The 18,606-nt window shown below is 40.5% G+C and overlaps 1 protein-coding gene across 2 annotated transcripts in view; it reads left to right on the forward strand.

The window, feature by feature from the left end:
* The window catches only part of LOC120735575 (chemokine-like protein TAFA-2), an 84,228-nt gene that overhangs the window by 45,161 nt on the left and 20,461 nt on the right, over positions 1 to 18,606 (forward strand). For both annotated transcript variants that reach the window (XM_040035008.1, XM_040035009.1), the window contains exon 2: positions 8,041 to 8,144. In XM_040035008.1, coding sequence (XP_039890942.1) covers positions 8,042 to 8,144 — 103 coding nt within the window. In that variant the 5' untranslated portion in view covers position 8,041. The remainder of the gene's footprint in view (positions 1 to 8,040; positions 8,145 to 18,606) is intronic.

Here is an 18,606-nt window from a genome sequence, read left to right on the forward strand (position 1 = left end):
ATTTTCCTTTCAAGCTGTTAAAAAAGCTCAGGTGAAAACAGGAACCTCCCAAGAATGTTAATTAAAGCAGCAGAACTCCAACTGTAAAAGAAATGCATTAACGCTGATATTTGAAAATGATATAGTCAAATCTGGATTGACATATTTTATTATTTTCGGGATGGCGACGTGTGCAGTTCAGGGTCCGCACAAGACAACAGAGAGATAATGTTGACAGCGTGACTGCAGGCGGGGACTTTGCTGTTAGTGTAAGAATCAAGTGTTTGTGACCAAGGCCGAGGCTCAAGTGAAGCCTTTCTTTAAAGCTGACTTGTGGCTCTGCTGCTTTCGGTGTTGTGAAGGGAGTGGACGGGCTAAATGTTCGGATAAATGCAACCACGCAAATCCAAGACAGCCAGCGAGGTGGCACTGCTCAAAAGAACATGCATTATTCTTCAGTAAAAGACATCATTTGCATCATCCACAGTATATTGTGCTTGAGGTCTTGAGTGTCCTCAAGCATAGTGCACAATATACTGTGCTCAGTGGGTAGTTATACATTACACTTATGTTTCCATTTATTAGTATTTGTTTTGTTTTTATCATTTTTTACCCTGCTAACTTCACTTCTGCATATATTATACATTTCTCTGCAGGCTTGTTCTGTGTTCTGTGGCAAAAGGCTCATACATTATACAAAAAATATTGTGAGGCTTACATGCTAATGAAACTTTCCAACCACTATAGATACAGTCTAAGTTTGAGTTTGTTTTCTCTCAAAATGCCTATCTGAATCTTCATTACAAGCTGCAGTATAAATTCCCAAGGAGCACTGAAAGCTGCAGTAGTTGAACATGTATAAATAAAGGAATAAAACTGGAGGGCAGTCATTGCTAAGATAATGAGCTTTATTGTTCTTTATTGGCTCAGTCTAATGAAATTCCAGGTAATATTACAGGATGAAACTATGAAGCAAGAGCCGATCATGCTGAAATCAAGTAATTAATTCAATTCAATTTTATTTGTACAACAACAGTCGCCCCAAGGTGCTTTATATCGTAGGTAGACGCTACAATAATACATACAGAGAAAAACCCAACAATCATATGACCCCTATGAGCAAGCACTTTGGCGACAGTGGAAAGGAAAAAACAGCGGCGGGGCGGGGCCATCTGCCACGACCGGTTGTGGTCTTGTCTTTCAAAAAAATAAAACGTTGAACTGGAATAGCGTACAGAGCTGTCATATTTGGTCTGGCTTAGCTTAAAGAAGTGTGCCTCTAACGATGTTTTATTCACGTGTTGTCTCGTTTGTGTATCTGCCACACAAATGTAATGAGATTTTAGAAAAAGTGTTGAGAATTACGCGCTAAACCTACACTTTTATGGCATATAGTTAAAACATGACAGTACATTTAGCAAGCTGAGGCAATTAGCTAAATTACACAAGAATAAGTTGAAATAAATTTAATTTAAATACATTTTATTTGTATAACACTGAAATGCTGTACTGTGCATACATGTGTATATAACATATGAAGCCATGTGTTATTGTGTTGACTAATGTTTACCGAATTACACATTACACTCCGGTTGGCATCAGGCAACACAGTCGTTTATGTGGTGTAGTGTCTTTGGTTTGGCCTGCGGCACTTTAGCACTACAGGAAGTTCTCAAGCTAACTGCTGAGATTGTTTGTCTGTTCAGGCCTCTGTCCAAATGTATCCTCTCTGACATGAAGCACACAACAGGAGATAGTTTGCCCTCGTCAGGCTCTCACTACAAGAAAGACTCCATAGCCACTCTTTCACTGTGAATTCACTGACCAGCATTGTTTTCACACGGATTTATCCGACCATCACACAGAAATTAAGCTAGAGAGCTGACAGGTTAAAGACCTTTTTATGAGCCAGCAATTTGCATCCTGACATTCAGGCCCGTCGGCTAATGTCTGGAAAAGTTCAGAGCTGCATGTGTAAAAAAACAGCTTCGCCCAAACAGATCCTGTCACTGAAAACAGCTGCTGCATCTAACAGCGAGCATTGTGACAGCAGTAAGTAAGTCAAACAGGTATTGTGAGCCGTAAAAACCAACAAAAGGTTGAGTTAAAAATGTTTTGTAGAGCATGTCAGGGCAACGTGGGTGATAATTTACCAGGTTTGTGTGTCAAAGTCATTTTATCTTTTCTTAACATAAACATAAATGTTTAGGATTTACATGATTATTTATTATTGTTTGTGTAGGTGTTTGTCTAACCTTGAAACAAACTAAGATCAACCTAAATGTGAATTATCTTTATTACATAAACAGTGTTTTTCTTACCATCCGACCTCTCTGACTTGTCTTCCCAATGTGATGTTTGTGCAATGCATGTATGGATGGAAGGGGCCCCATTTCCCTGCAGGTAACATGTGCGTGTAACATTGCAATTAAAGGCTTAATCAATCAATCAATGTTACAATTTTAAAAGGTTGAGTAGAGTAATGAAACATGCAATCTTGCCGCAGGACAAACATCTTTGGTTTGGCTCAATTTCATCAAGACCTTCAAGGTCAACATAATGTTATTGGTCAAAAATTGACCCCATATAATCCTTATAACTTTAAAAGTACTATATGACTGTACTATAAAGATTTAAAGTATCATGTCACATTTGACCTCTGACCGTTCCTCTAAGGTTGATCAAAGTGATAATAGTTCCATATCGAGTCATTTAAAATGGCAAAAGGTTTTCAGACTGACAAGAACAAAGAGAATCTTTTTGAGTGTAGTCGATGAATTTTACTATGACTTTGTTTTGTACATAACAGTAACCGGTTCTAACTTTTAATAGACAATTTGAATACACTTCTGATAATCCTGAATAACCTTTTTTTAATCAATATTTATTTCTAAACATTTAAACAAATTTTGCTAAACAGTGCAATGAATGCTACACGTGTACAACAGCCACAGAAATAAAAATGTACGTATTTAAAACTATGCAAGTATATAAATAAGGTTTCATCGACCTCCACGTTTAAGTGCAATAACTGATGAAAAAGAATCCCAAAGAAAATGAAATTATTATCTACCAAATATAATACTGCTCCCTTAAACGTGACCTGCCACAGGCATTTGTTTCTGCCTCTCTGATTGGATAAAGAGAAATAAAGTGAATGCTGAATAATATAGAGTCAACCATGACAGTGCCACTAATTCATTTCACCTGAGTACTTAACAATAATTACACATAGATGCATTGTTATCATGAGTTGATATGTCTCCACGACTTATTGCAAAGACACAGTCGTCTCATCCGTCTTTACCAGATCAGCTTGTGAATGGTTCTTTTCAAGCAAGGGCAGGAAAACTGTCGTCTTGGCTCTTGTGGAATTCTTCTCTTGATAAAGATTAAGTATCGCTTGAGTACCACAGGTGTCTTTCAATAATGCAGCCAGGATCACAATGTCTATTTATATTAAATATAAGGATATTGTTGCAGAAATGCAAAAGACCTTCAAGCCAAGGTCAAGGCGTAAACTGGCTTCAAAGCGTAACAAATCTCCAGGGACTCGCTCTGCCGAGCACCAGTGACAACGCAGCACATTCAGGTGCAATGAGATGTCATTTATGGAATTGCACCTTTCGACAGCATCCAACAAATGATGCTGTAACGCTGCCCTGCTCTGCGGCACCAATGACCCTTTTTTCCCCCCACACACTTATTACTATGAATTGCACACAGACACCAACTGGCCACCATTTCAACCCAGCCTCCAATTCTCCGGCTAACCGGTGACCATAAATCTGTCTCTGGGAGGTGAACGTAAGCACACACTGTTCCAGTATAAGTATCTGTGCGTACAATCGAGGTCCATTTGAGAAAATGCAGACACTGGTGCATTACCTGGATATCACGCTCAACATTTCAGTGAATTTCCTTCCTCACAATCGCTCTGTAGCTACACTGAACACACTGTTAAATGCCATGATACTGGCAATCGTGGCTTTAATAGTGGTGGAAAAAAAATATATTATGAAAATAAAGGATCACCTTGGGTCCATTTAGTGTTTGTGCTGCATTATCCCTCCTCTTGTGGATAAGTAGCTTAATGACCTCCGATATTTCTGGCATGCACAGCAAGTGTCCTGGGAAACAAAGGAGATCTAATTGAAGCAAGGCAAGATGGGAAATGACAATCCAAAAAACACACTTTATCACACAGATAGACCACTCTCCTCATAAACCACTCTCCTCATAAAATGATACCAGGGGTTGTTTGCACAAGCTGCTATTTGGACCTATAGTTATGTTAGATGGGAAGGAAGCTCTGCACCTGGATAAGCTAGAAGTTTCTAGTGGATGTGTTGGAATCCACACCATGATGTGCTTCTAAAGGCCCCTACACCCTGAAAGTGCTGAGAAAAAAATGACATGAAATGCCAAATTTTTGGATGCAGACCTTTTATGTAATGTATATATACACAAAATTTGTCTGTGAAATATTTTTAGTGCGCAAAATATTTGCACAAATTTTGCGTTTCTTTACCTTTTCTGTTGTCTTCTGTTACAGCTACCCTATAGGCAGGGGTGCACATAAGTGGTCCGCAGGTGTGCATTCGCTGTCAAAATAAAAGACCAGATAAGAAGTTGCAACGCGCGTTTGCGTACATATAAAAGGCACTGTTTTTCGTCCTCTAGAGTGGGATTTTCACAGCATATTCTGCACCACATCTCTGTGCGTTCATCATTTATTTGAAGCCAGCTCACCTCCTGCAACCCCTTTTCCGAGAATACGTGCTTCTTTTGCGGTTCGGACTCCTGACATTTCTTTGGAGGTGGAGGAACATCACAGTAATTGCTTAAAGGAGCTTCTTCGACATCTTTAAGAGTTTTAAACAAATGTCTGTCCTCCTCCAGAAAATCTTATGTATGCAAATGTTGCAACTTCTTATCTGGTGCGCGTCTTTTATTTTGACAGCGAATGCGCACCTGTGGACCACTTATGTGCAGCCCTGCCTATAGGGCACAAGCCATTTTATTAAGGCCTGTGCTTCTGACTTTCTCATTCATTTTCTCTATTGACATTTCAGAAAATCCCTATATTCTTAAATAAAGAATATAGGGTCAAAGCCTGGATTTGGATCAGAAAATAAAGTCAGAGGTACAACAATGTATACATAATTACTCCTAAAATTAGAGGAACTACTCATAATAATAACCTGCTGAAAATTCCAGAATCTACAGCAAGTGACCTTTGGAACGTTTTGTAATTAGCTTATCTTAACATTTATGTTGTTAACAGCAGTATATTGGATTATACATATATAATAATGTATAATGGTAGTTTGTGTGTAGCGTTTGTGCCTGCTCAAGCGGTTTCTAAAGTTTAGCACTGACTAAGAAACCTGACATTTCCATGGCGACAGCAACTTCCACCAATCGGGGCAGGGATAGCTCAGTAGGTAGAGTGGTGGCCCCATGATTGGAAGGTCAGGGGCTCGATTCCCCTGAACAGCTACCCTGAGGCACCCCTGAGCAAGGTACCGTCCCCACACACTGCTCCCCGGGCGCCCAATGGCTGCCCACTGCTTCACTCAGTGAATGGGTTAAATGCAGAGAGGAATTTCCCCACGGGGATCAATAAAGTATACTTTCTTTCTTTGATTCAGACACTTTGCTGCCTTATGTTAGGACTGTGGGTAGAGTCATTCTTTTCTGTGACACTGTGAGTGAAACACGTTTTTGTTAAAGTAAGGTTGACATCACACAGACTTATGGTTTCTACAGGAGCTCATACCATCGTTTCACAGTGTCACAGCTACTTTTAGTGGTTACAACATTATGGTTCATGATCAGAATCCCTTTGAAGAATATGAATGAGCCCTGTAGCTGAGCGATTAGCCTTCTACACTTCTACTATCTCATTAAATGCCACATGTCATTTTTTTCGAGTACTCGTGCCTGTATCTCACTAACGTCGGTTGTATCAGATTGTAGGAACAAGTGACCGCTTTGTTCGTTAGTTTGAGGACTTGGGAATCAAAAGTCAAAGACCCACGCTTTATTGCGTCCACTGCATGCAACTGCTTGTCTTTTTGCTCTGTCACATCTCAGCTATGTGTGCGCTCGTTGCTTTGAGTCTTTCAGATTGAGTTATCTGGGTTATTTTAAGATTACTGGAATTATTCCCCCATCTTTGCTCTTTCCTGCCTCTTTCCTTTGTCGAGAGTTGGATGGTACTTACCATCTGAAATTCACAAATTAACATGATGCATCTTGTTTAATCCCTATAAAAACCTGAAAGGAATGACATAATCAAGCCGCGGCGCTTCAAATAACTTCTTTGCTCTCGGTGACCTCCTGTAGTCTCGCTGTCACTGTGATGGCTTTGGGTAGCAATTAGTATTTCCCAAAAATATTTAGCTTTTTTTTTTAAAGCAGGGAAAATGTGATGTAGAAATTATTCATGACCTTTAAGTCAAATTTCATTAAATGAAGCCATGTCAAAATTAATAAATAAATAAATCTTCAGCGATTATTTAAGACTTCCCCTTCCATACACTGCTATCGCCTACATGTCCAGATAACAGGCAGCTATTTATATCTTTAAAGGGCACATTAAACATGTGAGTTCTGCCTGTTCTTTATTGCTGGAGCAACACAACTCAATACTAATTCCTGTGTGACACTGAGCGCTCTAACAAAACCTTGCTAAAAGGTCATGTTTGCTTTGCAAAAATAAACTTAATTACACAAATAATCTGAGATCCCCAATGAGGTTTAGCCAATCTATATGTCAATGCGGCAGCCAGATAAGAGGCGGGAGGTGGTAAATAAGGCATAAACGCAGCTTGTAACTTTGTCCCCTCCCGCCATACGATACTATGCCCCTTCCAGTAATTACCGAACCACTCCCGCATCCCCCGTTTGAAATTTGATCATTGTCTGTCGGTGATAACACACTGTGCCAGACGGTTTATGCAGTGTGGCCTTGGCTCCACCACACTTCATTAGGGAGAGGGAGTGCAGAGAAAAAGCACTGCGGAGGGATGGAATAGCCACTGCGACCTGGCCGCTCTCCGCTCCGCTGTAGAGCCTACAGAGGCTTGCTGAAGCCTGTTGGGGCAGCAGAGAGCCTTCACCTCGTGTTCGGTTGAGAGCGAGGGGAGCCGCAGGGGAGGAAAGAGATTTTGGAGATAGTGATCTGGGGGTGCATTCACAGCTGTAGTTTGTTTTGAGAAGCAAGGAGGAGGATAAGAGCCTCTATCCCTGCTTTATACGAGCAAACATGCATTCAGGCGAGTGAAGGGATGAAAAAAAAGGAAGGAGGAGAGGCTGACACAGATGATAATAGATGCTTTTGTTTGGTAAATGCAAATAAACCGGGGGCTTAATGTGGGTTAATGATGTCTATCTAGCCATCTTTCATCCTTGGGGGAAATAATTATTTAATTTCCTGCTGAATTTATTAATCTGCTCACTTACAAAGAAATGTAGGGCCTCTAATTTTGATGGAGGTTTCAGCAGAATATCAGTCAAAACTCCAGAAAGTCCTACATTGATTTGTATGTCATTTGAACCCTGTGTAAAACATGACCTAGTACTTGGTGGGTAGGTGCTTCTTTTATTTGGTTTGCTCACATCTCTTTGAACCACTCCTCTTTACAGAAACTCTCTAAATCCTTTTGATTTCTAGGCTGAAACTTGGCAACTCGAAGCTTCAGCTCCCTCCACAGATTTTCTGCAGGACTGAGGTCTGCTCGATCTTCCCCTCATTGCAGTGGAATCGTTACTTGGTCCTTAGCAGGAACACCACAGCATAATGTTGCCACCCCCTTGTTTCACCGTGGGGATGGTGTTGCTTGGGTCATACTCATGATTTTGAAAGAGCTGGATTTTGGTTTCGTTTGGTCACAGCACCTTCTCCCAAGCTTTCTCTGAATCATTTAGATGTAAACTTTATCTCTGTATATCTATAAATAGTGTTTCTGGTTTCACCTCAAATTGCTTCAAACTGCAGCTATCATAAATGAGTTATTTGTGGTAACACTCCTCTCCTCTCGCCTCTTTATCAAGGATGAGTGAGCCATACCCGCAGATCGGAAGCAAAGGAGCTCTACTTCTAATGGTGCTTGTCATGAGCGTCTGGGAGATGTCTGTACCAGCAGAAGCAACAACAGGTGAGGAAACAAAAGCAGCTTTTACTTTGCTTCTTAAGTTTTCAGTGGTGGGCTGTAGTGCTGAACTGCTTCTGGGTATCACTGGTCTGGACTTCGACACTGAAAACAATTATGACCCAGTAAGTCATATATTCTTTTTTAAAGAATATATTCATAAAAATCATATATTTTTACTGTTTCTTTCCTTCATAGTATTAAAGACTAAGGCTGCTCATTGTCCGTCTGATTTAGTGCCACAGTGCGAACCAGCAAGCAAGCAAAAAGTATTTTCACCAACAATTTGAGATGAATGCAGAATAATCTGTTCAGAATAACACCAGCTGTGTAACATTGCTTTCTTATCATTGTCCCTCACTCAAAAAGCTAAACTCTATAAATATGGAAATATGTTGGACATGAGATTTCTATCACTTCACTGAAATCATTCTCAGTTTGTGTTTGTGACCTGGAGGCGTTAACTTTCTATGAACTGTATGAATTCTTAGGCTGATTAGACAGCGAGACCTTCCCTCTGTAAATGAACGCCAGTGGCAGAAGTAGAAGATTCTGCTCATGAAGAAAGACTCATTTTGGACTGGAGTGGGAGCAAGCAATTGTAATATATATATATTAAAAAACAAAAAAGCTAACTAATAAACTGAATTTGAGTAGCTTCCATGTTTAGCTCAGTGATTTTTGCGATGTTACAAAATTATGATGTATGTGGCAGCACAACCAACAGGACCAGGGAGAGAGAGAGCAAGCAAGCGCTCCGGTGTGGTGTTTATTTTCAATATAAATCTGGTCTGCTCCACCATGTAGCAATGCTGCCATTACTGTGGTGCAAGCCAGACCAGGAGTGTCCGCTGCAGCAGCAGCATGAATAACTGGACTGACCATTAGTAACTGATGCAGTTATACATCTTAATAACATCTAAGCAAATTGTTAAGTTTGGGGTTTTTTGACAGTAAGTCTTGAATAGTGGCAACACTGTGCTTTAAATTGCTTTCATCAGTGCTGTATGTCCTGAAGCAACAGGGCCAGTGGATTCTCTACCTCGGCTCTCAAACACTGATGTTCTGTAGGTCGTGTCGGCATTTTAAGCTGTCTTTTACGTTGATGCTTTTATCCTCTGGTTGTAAAAATGGAGGTGTATGAAGAGATAACAGGGCAAAGGCCGTGTCAGGAAACATGTTGATTACCAGTCGAGTAAGTCAAAAGATTATCAGCAAGGAGTCTGGTTTGTGTCCCAGTTGGTAACTTTGTGTTTTTGCTCAGTGATCTGTTTTGCTTACGTCACTGGATTCGCTGCTCAGGTTCAAGCTCTGAAACTACTTGGTTGGGTTTAGAAACAGATTGCCACAGCATGTTTGGGTTAAAACATGCTGCTATACCACACTGGAAAAATGGCAGTGGGTTTATACCAATAATGCCAAGGGACTCACTGCAAGTGCTTATATATCAGCGAGCTATGAGTGACCCATCTCACTATTGCTATAACCTGGACAAAGAACACAATGTGTGCATCAGTGAGACAGCGGTAGCTCAGACAAAACAGCAGCATTCGACTGGAGAAGCAATCCAAGACGTGACCGTTTACATTCAGGTCTTACTTAATGCTCCAAAATGCAACCTTTTGATCTTCACACCTGCTCGAGTCCCAGTGTCCTTGGAGGTTCAAGGCACAAAGTTTTTTGTTCTTACAGCTTACAGCTCTAATACAAGTAACGTGTTACTGTAATCCGATTACTTTTGTCAAGTAACGGGTAAAGTAAGGGATTACTTACTCAAGGTAATTAGATTACTGTTACTTTCCCGTAAGCACGCTGCGTTACTAAACTGTGATTTTGTTTGTGAGAGTGTCTCATGAGTCATGACTGTGACGTAAGCACGTGCGACGTCTGTGGTAACAGACGTGTGCAGATATGGAGTGTGGGAGAGAGTACAACCGTGAAGCGTTTAAAGCTTGGAAATACTCACATTACTTTGATTCTGTAAAAGTGACAAAAACATTAGCGTCCGCTGTGCACTCTGTGTGGGAGGAAAACTTCTTTCTAAAGTGAAAAATTAGACTTCAAATCTGAGCGAGCAGCGAGCACGCTGCCACGGGAATGTGACATTCACAGAGAAACCCCTGGATCCCCCCACTGACATGACCGCTGTGGACAAACCTCCACTCCTGCTAAACAGGTGACAACAGATTTAAGAGCGACAGGACTCAGAGCTCAGAAAAATATTTTTTTAAATATGCTAGAATATGCAGAAAATTGGTTTAAATGTTCAACAATTTCTTTAATTTTTGCTTGATGCATGAAGTTAAAAGATTAAAAATAATGAAACAAGTTTTAAAAACAGACTTTTTCCATTTGATTCAGTTTTATGATGGATTATGCAGAAAAAGTAGAATTGGGCTGAAAGGTCTATTTCTTTATTATGTATCCAGGTTGTGTATCATGTTTTAAAAAGTAACGAAGTAACGAAGTAACGAATTACTTTTGAAAATAACTAATCAGTAAAGTAACAGGATTACTTTTTTGGAGAAGTAATCAGTAACTAATTACTTTTTTCAAGTAACTTGACCAACACTGGTCAAGCTCCTCCCCCACACAATGAAAACATCATCAGGGCACATCATCAGGGCACATCCACATCCGCGGCACAGAACACTGTACAAGTCTTCTAGTTCTGGGCTTCCTCTCTTTTAACTGACATCTTAATATAAGAAACTAGCAGAATAACAAAGTCACTCATTTCATGTCCTTCTGGAGCAGGTTCAGCAAATGACAGATCTGATGCAGAGACAGAGGTTTTTATTAGGTGTCTCAGTCACATCATGTGCTCTGTCTGATTAATCAAGTGGCCTAAAGAGGCTCAACATAATGCATCTCCCCATGCCGAGACATAAACAACTTTCCTCTCTATAAGTTTGGTTAGTGCCGTTCCATCCATTCACTCAGCTCTCTGGGAGCTACTGAGACCCGCGGAGGCTTGTGCGATTCTCCCAAAACAGAGTGACAAATGCAAAGCGGCACACAGAACAAATGCACTGAGGAGAGCTGCCACATAGGCTGCCACTTCTCATGCAAGATGTTACGAAAGGAATTTGTCACCATTCTGCATCACAAATAAAATTTCACAGTGGTAAACGGTGGAGTAATTGGATTGAAACGGCTACTTCGGTGGTATGAGTCAAACTCGTCTCCCATTGCCTAATTAAAAGTGTTGTTGAGTCGTCACCAGTAAACCCACAGAGATCAATTATGGCAACTCAGCAACATTACAAGCAAAGACCAACCCACATGTTTCATCACTGGGAGTCCCACTGACAATGCACAGCCTCAGGTAATTGGTGGTATGCAGGCAGTTCTGCTGCCAGACAGGATGTCCATTCGTGAGCATGACAGAAACTGCACACACCTCTCTCCTCTTTGTCCACCAATTACACTGGGAGTGCAGCGCTTTGATGTGAGTGGCTTTGATTGGCAGCCATCCCCCATTCAAGGCGCTCATCATTTCAGCAGGAAGTAGATCAGAATAATCTCGCACGTGCTCCATTTCACCCGGATAGCCACCGCCGCCCACTAATTTCCCCTGAGTGTTATTTGTATCGCTGTAAACCTGTTATCATTTAAGAGATAAAATGATGCCAGAACATGTCCAATAGAGACATGTTCTGGCTTCTGGAAGAAGGAGGGACCTAAGCTCACTTGCTGGCAAGAGGGACAAATTTATTTCATTTCAACAAGATGAAAAACTATTTTAATAATGCACAGACATGAGGTTTTGCTTCTTTAGATAACCAGTTTGTGTCAGCAAAGACAGGATCATGGCTGCGCCATCAAACGTGCTGCTCTCTGACAGTTATGCAAATTTGGTTTATTTTCTGCTCTGATTTCTTAAAAAGAAGGTTTGCCTTTGCACTCTCCTGTCAAGCCAGCTTGCTACAGAGGAGTCTGTCCTTTACAACAGTAGATGTTTACAACACAAACTTAATAAGTGCCTCTGGTCACTCCGTTCACCTTTGTGCTTGTCCCTTATTGAGCAGAGATAGGAGTCAGACAGGATGGCTTGGATCTAAAGTCACGGGGACATCTGATTTATTTTAAATAGCATCGACAATAATCGACTGTACATTGATTCTAAATGCGTTGCTATTTGTTTTTCCTCCTGTGCCTTTTGTGTCTTCTGATAGTAAATGTAAATATGTGTATGCATCAAAGCAACCACAGAACTTGCAGTGATGCATCTTACGTTAAATAAAGGAGGTGCTTTGTATAAGTCTGAAGGGAGCTGTTAAAACTTTCCTGTCTGCATGGTATATAGGAAGCTAAGCCAATGGTGTGTTAGCTTTAAAGCATGGAGATGGCTTCCTGGTTTGGTCCAGAGGTCATTTCTTTTAAATTAAATGAAAACATAACAGTGGTTGTCATTTTGGTAATTTCGTTAATAATCACATTGACAGTGCTCTGGGCCCATTATCTTCCTATTGTAAGACAAAAAACCTCGATGGTTCCTTCAAACTATGTGGGCAGGTGAGTGCAGTAGTCCAATCCAGCTTTTTTCATTTAAGACAGCTAGCCAAGGTTAAGCCGTACCTTCCAGCTAATGTCTTTGAACGTGTTATTCATCTCTTCGTTACTTACAGACTGGACTACTGCAATTCTTTGTACTTTGGTTTGGACCAGGCCTCTCGTTATCGTCTGCAGCTGGTCTGAAATGCAGCTGCTCGTCTGCTAACTGGCACTAAACAGTAAGATCATATTACCCCAGTTTTAGCATCTCTACACTGGCTTCCTTACAGGATCCAATTTAAACTCTTACTCCTTGTTTTTAAGGCACTTAACGGCCGAGCCCCTTCGTACCCGTCTGAGCTCCTATTTATTTATGCTCTAGAGAAAACCATGAGGTCCAGTTCAAAACTAATGTTATCCATTCCACGGACTAAACTGAAGTCTTGTGGCGACAGGTCCCAGAGCAATAGTCTACCCTTAAATATTAGATCTGCACAAACACTTGATCACATTTTTATGGTCACACTTTGACCCAAGCATTTTGGTTTTAACAGCCTTAGTTGTTTTTTTTTAGTTGTTTTCCTTTAGTTATTTTATTTATTTATTTATTTTTCTATATTTTACTGCATTATTTTACATTGTTAAGCACTTTGTGCAGCATGGACTATTTGGAAATGTGCTATATAAATAAACTTGACCTATTTCCTGCACCTTATCGACACTGTGACCCCAGGAAGTGAATGTAGTTGAAAGACAAATAGGGTGTGTCCGCATTCATGGGCTGCATCCTCCTGAGGCCGCATTTGTAGGCAGATTATGTCACAGCGACGCACCGAAGGCTGTCCAAATTCAAAGACTCCTGCGAATGCAGCCGACAAATGCGTCCTCCTTTTCCCCGAATTTGAAGGATGGGTCGGGTGTGTCCTTCGTGGCCCACCATATCCCAGAATTCATAGCGCGGCCCAGCCAAACTCCAGTTTTTACTCTTCCTGGGTCACAAAATAAACTTTTAAGATATTTTCAGGTGAGAATGTAACGGTGTAAACTTCAAATATCTGCTTGATTTATCAAGACATCACATTTTTGCAAAAGTGCCCCGATGTTCTTGGTTTAAAGTTATAGTTTTCACACAGCTGAATAAATGTCAAATAGAAAACTGATTAAACAGAATTTACTCCAGTGTCCTGTTATATTTTCGATAGAAATGGGCAGATGGCCAAGTTTATGAAACTCTACCGAGACAGCTGTTGATGCAAAACTGAAGGCTAGACCGTCCCATTTCACAGCTGCTCACTTCCGGCCCACGTAGACTGCGAAGGTCTGGTCCTCAGGAGGATGCAGCCTATGATGTGGACGCCCCCATAGGCCTGGTCTCAGAGCTGAACCGGGCTAGCTAGGTTACGCTAACTTCCAGCCTCAGACAATCCAAGTTAACCAGTTCATGGAACAAACATGGAACTATTTGTTATAGCAGCGGTTGGTGAGGCGACTAAAGGACTGACCCCAAACAGCCACCAGTATTTGAAATATAATTCTTCTGTTATTTTTATTTTTTCCTTCTTTTATTTGGCTTTTATTTATATCTTATGTAATTTTATTTTTTGATTCCAATGTACAGCACTTTCTGTCAGCTGTGGTTGTTTTGCTTTATAAATAAAGGTGATTGATTGTTAGTACACTTCTGTGCACTACACTGTGCATATGCTATGCGAGTTACGTGGTGCATGAATTCCAACAGGTCAGTGTTTGTAACAATCACAGAGATGAGCTTTCAAATGTAGGATACTGAAACTGGGCAGTCAAGCAAAGTGAACTATGCAGGTAGACAAAAATGTCATGCAGGAAAAGAGCAACAAGGAACTGAAAAAAAGGGGCAGAACTGGAAGACTGCTAGGAACACCAGAAAGTGTGATGCTAAGCACTCAAAGATAATCTGGCCAGCATGAACACATTTATTTTAATTCTTTTAAAGTGAAGATTACACATGGACACAAAGTAAAGCCAAGCACATGTAATGTTGTTGCCTAAAAAAAGACAGTCTCTTATTGTTAGCTAGCTAGCTTGACAATGGAACTGAGAATAGACACAAATCTTTCTACTACTTGGGTAAAACTAAATAACGGTCTTTCTGTTATGTGCGCTGCTAGACCACAGTCAGGGCTAAACATATCATGCTGTACAAGTAAGCCATTGTTTTTTTTACCTGTTACAAAGGCTGGACATGTCTCCTTGATGCAAGATGTTTGCATAAACAGAAGAATTTGTGTGTTGTTATGTTGATATGTAGATACTAACAGTAATAGATGATATGATAAACGTGTAATGTTTGAAGCAAAGACTAAAATTATAAAATTTTGCAAAACCTTTAAGAAACAGCTCAAGAAAAACATTCCACATACCATGTGCCACTAAGCATTCACAGACTATAACCTTGATGTACTAAGGCCTGCTTTGTAAGAGCTGCTCTTCAATAAAGCTTAAAACCTAATCAATCAGTTATGTGAAAAACAACAGTAGGACTTGAAGAGTTTTTACCAGAAAAGCAGTAGGAAGGCATCTCTACCTAATTTTTATATTGCATTGCCATCTCGGCAAACAGTGCTTGTGGTCACCTAAGTGGGTTGTAGAGAGCTTAAATTCTGACCTTCAAATTGTGCTGGCCTTGAATTTCAGTGTCCACAATGGGAAACCACTTAGCAAGAATCAAAGCACACAGGTCGGTAAGTAGAACTTGAACCTGAGAGGAGTGAAATATTTCTGAAGGTTTATACTCAGTATTTTTAGACGTTAGCAGCACTCAGGTAGCACTGAGCTGGTACAGGTGAAGATTCAGTTTGCAGTATAGCATCTGAGGTGCCTTCTGTATGTACTACTGTAAATGTTACACTGAGGTATGACCTCCATGTCTGGCTTCCATTCTGTGTTGTATGCATCAAAGATTGTTGCTTGCTCTGCACCTTGCACTTTCTGCTCTTTGTAATAAAAAAGATTTATATGTTGGATAACAAGCATCCTGCCAAGAAAGGAAAACATTCCTTGCACCCTTGAGAGAGCAGTAACTAACACTCGGAGACACTATTGGACCCCCATATTAAACGTAACAAACAAACCATATTCTCATTTGCATCGAGTTCAGTGTCCTGAATCAGATTTGCGAACATGGTTGCAAGATTGTGCCTCATGTGAAAAAACCCGTCATGTGCCGCTGCTCAAAACAGCTACGAATAACGCAATAAATAGAACGACACTTCCTCTTCTCATTATGAAGGTTTGCAAAGGGGGAATCGCACTCGGTGAGCTCATTGTTAAAGGTGTTTTCTCTCTACGTGAGGCGGTGTTTCTGGCTGCACACAATGCAGCATATAGAGCAAAGCAATGATTGCATTATCATTCACAACAGCTTCATGAATGATACAGAGCAGGGATGCATTTGCAGTTTCTCCGTCTCCAGAGACCAATGTATAAAAGCTTCTTAAGCAAAGTAATTTCAGTCGTGCACAGAGAGGGAAAAAATGCCCATCCCTCCACACGGAAACAGCTTTGGTTCAAAGGATCGTCTTAAAGGAGCGAATGCTTGGGCAGCATCAAAAGTTGGGAGATGGAGTAGGAGATGATCTCGTGATCGAAAGACCTGACTGCTCCGCCACAAGCAGTGACTGTTAGCTGCTACCGTCACAGTGACAGATTGTTTTTGTATTTTCTTTCTTGTATAGATGTAAAATCAGTGTGAGTGTGGGAATTCCCTTCAGCGTAATTATTCAGCATATAGAGCAGCTCGATAGAGTTCGACAGGCGTGTCTTACGGTTTGAAATAGATGCAGTGAGACGGAGGATGTATAACCGTAGCAAACAAGGAAAATATTGGAAAAGTTTATTGTAGGTAAAGTTTTCCCTTCAGCGTGTTTTATGTTGCGAAATGGTGCGTTCTAACCCAGCGGTCCCCAACCTTTTTTGCGCTTGGACCGCTTTATGTCCGACAATATTTTCACGGACCGAACTTTAACATGTTGCGGATAAATACAACAAAATAAAACCAGTACCGGTACCAAAAAAGAACAATTATTCATAACACACGGGGAAAGACCCAGGGAAACAGAGTTAACGATAAAAATCCTGAAAACCATAAATTTCACACCCGAGCCTCAACTCTAGCGGCCCGGCACCAAACCGGTCCGTGGCCCGGGGGTTGGGGACCGCTGTTCTAACCCAGACCCATCTGTTTTCCCCTAAACCTTTGATGCCTAAACTTGAACTTCAGCTGGTCATCTTGACTGCGTCTATGAGCCTAAATACATATAAAGCTGGAACGGTGTACCCGCTAAGGTTGCTGTTGATGCTCACATCACTAACAAGGCGATGTGTTTTATAGTGAAAGGGTCAGTCAGCAGCAAGAATATCGCTCCACATGCAAATTGGCTTCTTTCTTTGGTTGACCACGAGAACATTGCATGATGTCATGTCGATAAATCAATGCTCAAAGGACTGGACACAAATAGAGGATCTCTGAGTAAGGCTTCAAAGCAGTGATTTTCAGAGGTCAGCCCTATGAACATGTTTCATGTTACGCATTATAAAGACTAAGGGCCAAGAATCAGAAACGACGAGTCATGGGTTACATTCCTACTCGTGACTGCACTGTGATCAGTAAGAGAAGGGTGCTTTGAAAAAGAAATGACATAAAGTTTAAAGGACAGAGATAAGGTAGAGGTGAAAGACTGAAGGAGAAAGAAATACACCAAAGAAAATGTCTTAGTTCATTTCAAACATTTGATCTTTTTTTTTTTCTTTTTAAATAATTCATTGGAGTATTAAATTAGAGCTTTTGGTATATGGGATGTGTTTAAATTCATGTCACTTAGATGACACCTAATAAGAAACATGTTAGTCACTGGTACTGATCTACATCCTTTGAACAATCATCAGAGAATAGAAATTAATGCCAAGAGGAAGGCTGTATATGAATAGCACATTATTATGAGCCATTCAGAGGACAGCCTAACTGTATTTTACCTTAAGATGAAAAATCTACTAAGTGATACAGTTTAGGAAATTTAAATGTGTCAATTTTGACTATCACGTACAATTTTATGTTGCATTTAGAGCCTTGTATTCACTGTCAGCTGTGCAATTATTGATCAGTCTTACTGGCGTATACATACTATGGTGGGAGCAGCAGGGCAGAGAGCACATCTAGTTCTCACTGGGTTTCAGAGCTCAGAGTTGTGAGAGAATCATAAGAGAGCAACTATCAGCCTCTGGGCTTAAACACGCCAGATGTGAGGAATAATGTGTCATGCGACTCAGTTTTTGCAGTGGCATGCTGAGCATATTGTACCGAAGGTAAAAACGGTGAAGCGTTGGCTCATATGGATATCAGCAGACTCTCTGTATCATTTCCAGTCTGTGGATTCATCGAAGGAAGCGCGGAAATTTTGTTCTACAACACTGCAAATTTCACTGAGGAAATGCATTCAAGTTTACTATAAAACAATATACAGTCAAATGCATTTCTTTACATTGTGTATATATTTTTGTTATAAATTCTTGATGAACGTTTTTACTGACATTGTTCCTTATTATTCATTTTTCTTTTTCTTTTTAGCTTTAGAGTTTTTGTACCAGGGGGTCGTGTTTACCCCCACAGGCACGATTCACTAGCTTTGCAAAGCAGCAGACTGCTCACTCTGCCTCTGGAAATTTCCAGCAGGGTTCATATTTCTGGCTTTCTCTCACTAATATAGTTGGGGGGATTTGTTTTCCAAAATTCCCTTTGGCTGATTTTTTTTTTTTTTTTTTGCTTTAAAATACTAAAATAAACCAAATCTTGTAAACCAAAATAACAATTGTGCTTCCCATCTTTACTGCGCATAATCGTCTTGGTTTGCTGCAAGGTAATGTAAAATGCCAGAAGGCGTTTGTTTGTAACTGGATTTGCTCTGCATTAGATTATCCTCAAACACAAATGTAGTGA

The sequence above is a fragment of the Simochromis diagramma genome, unplaced genomic scaffold (assembly GCF_900408965.1).
Source record: "Simochromis diagramma unplaced genomic scaffold, fSimDia1.1 OVJJ01000816.1, whole genome shotgun sequence".
Classification (NCBI taxonomy): domain Eukaryota; kingdom Metazoa; phylum Chordata; class Actinopteri; order Cichliformes; family Cichlidae; genus Simochromis; species Simochromis diagramma.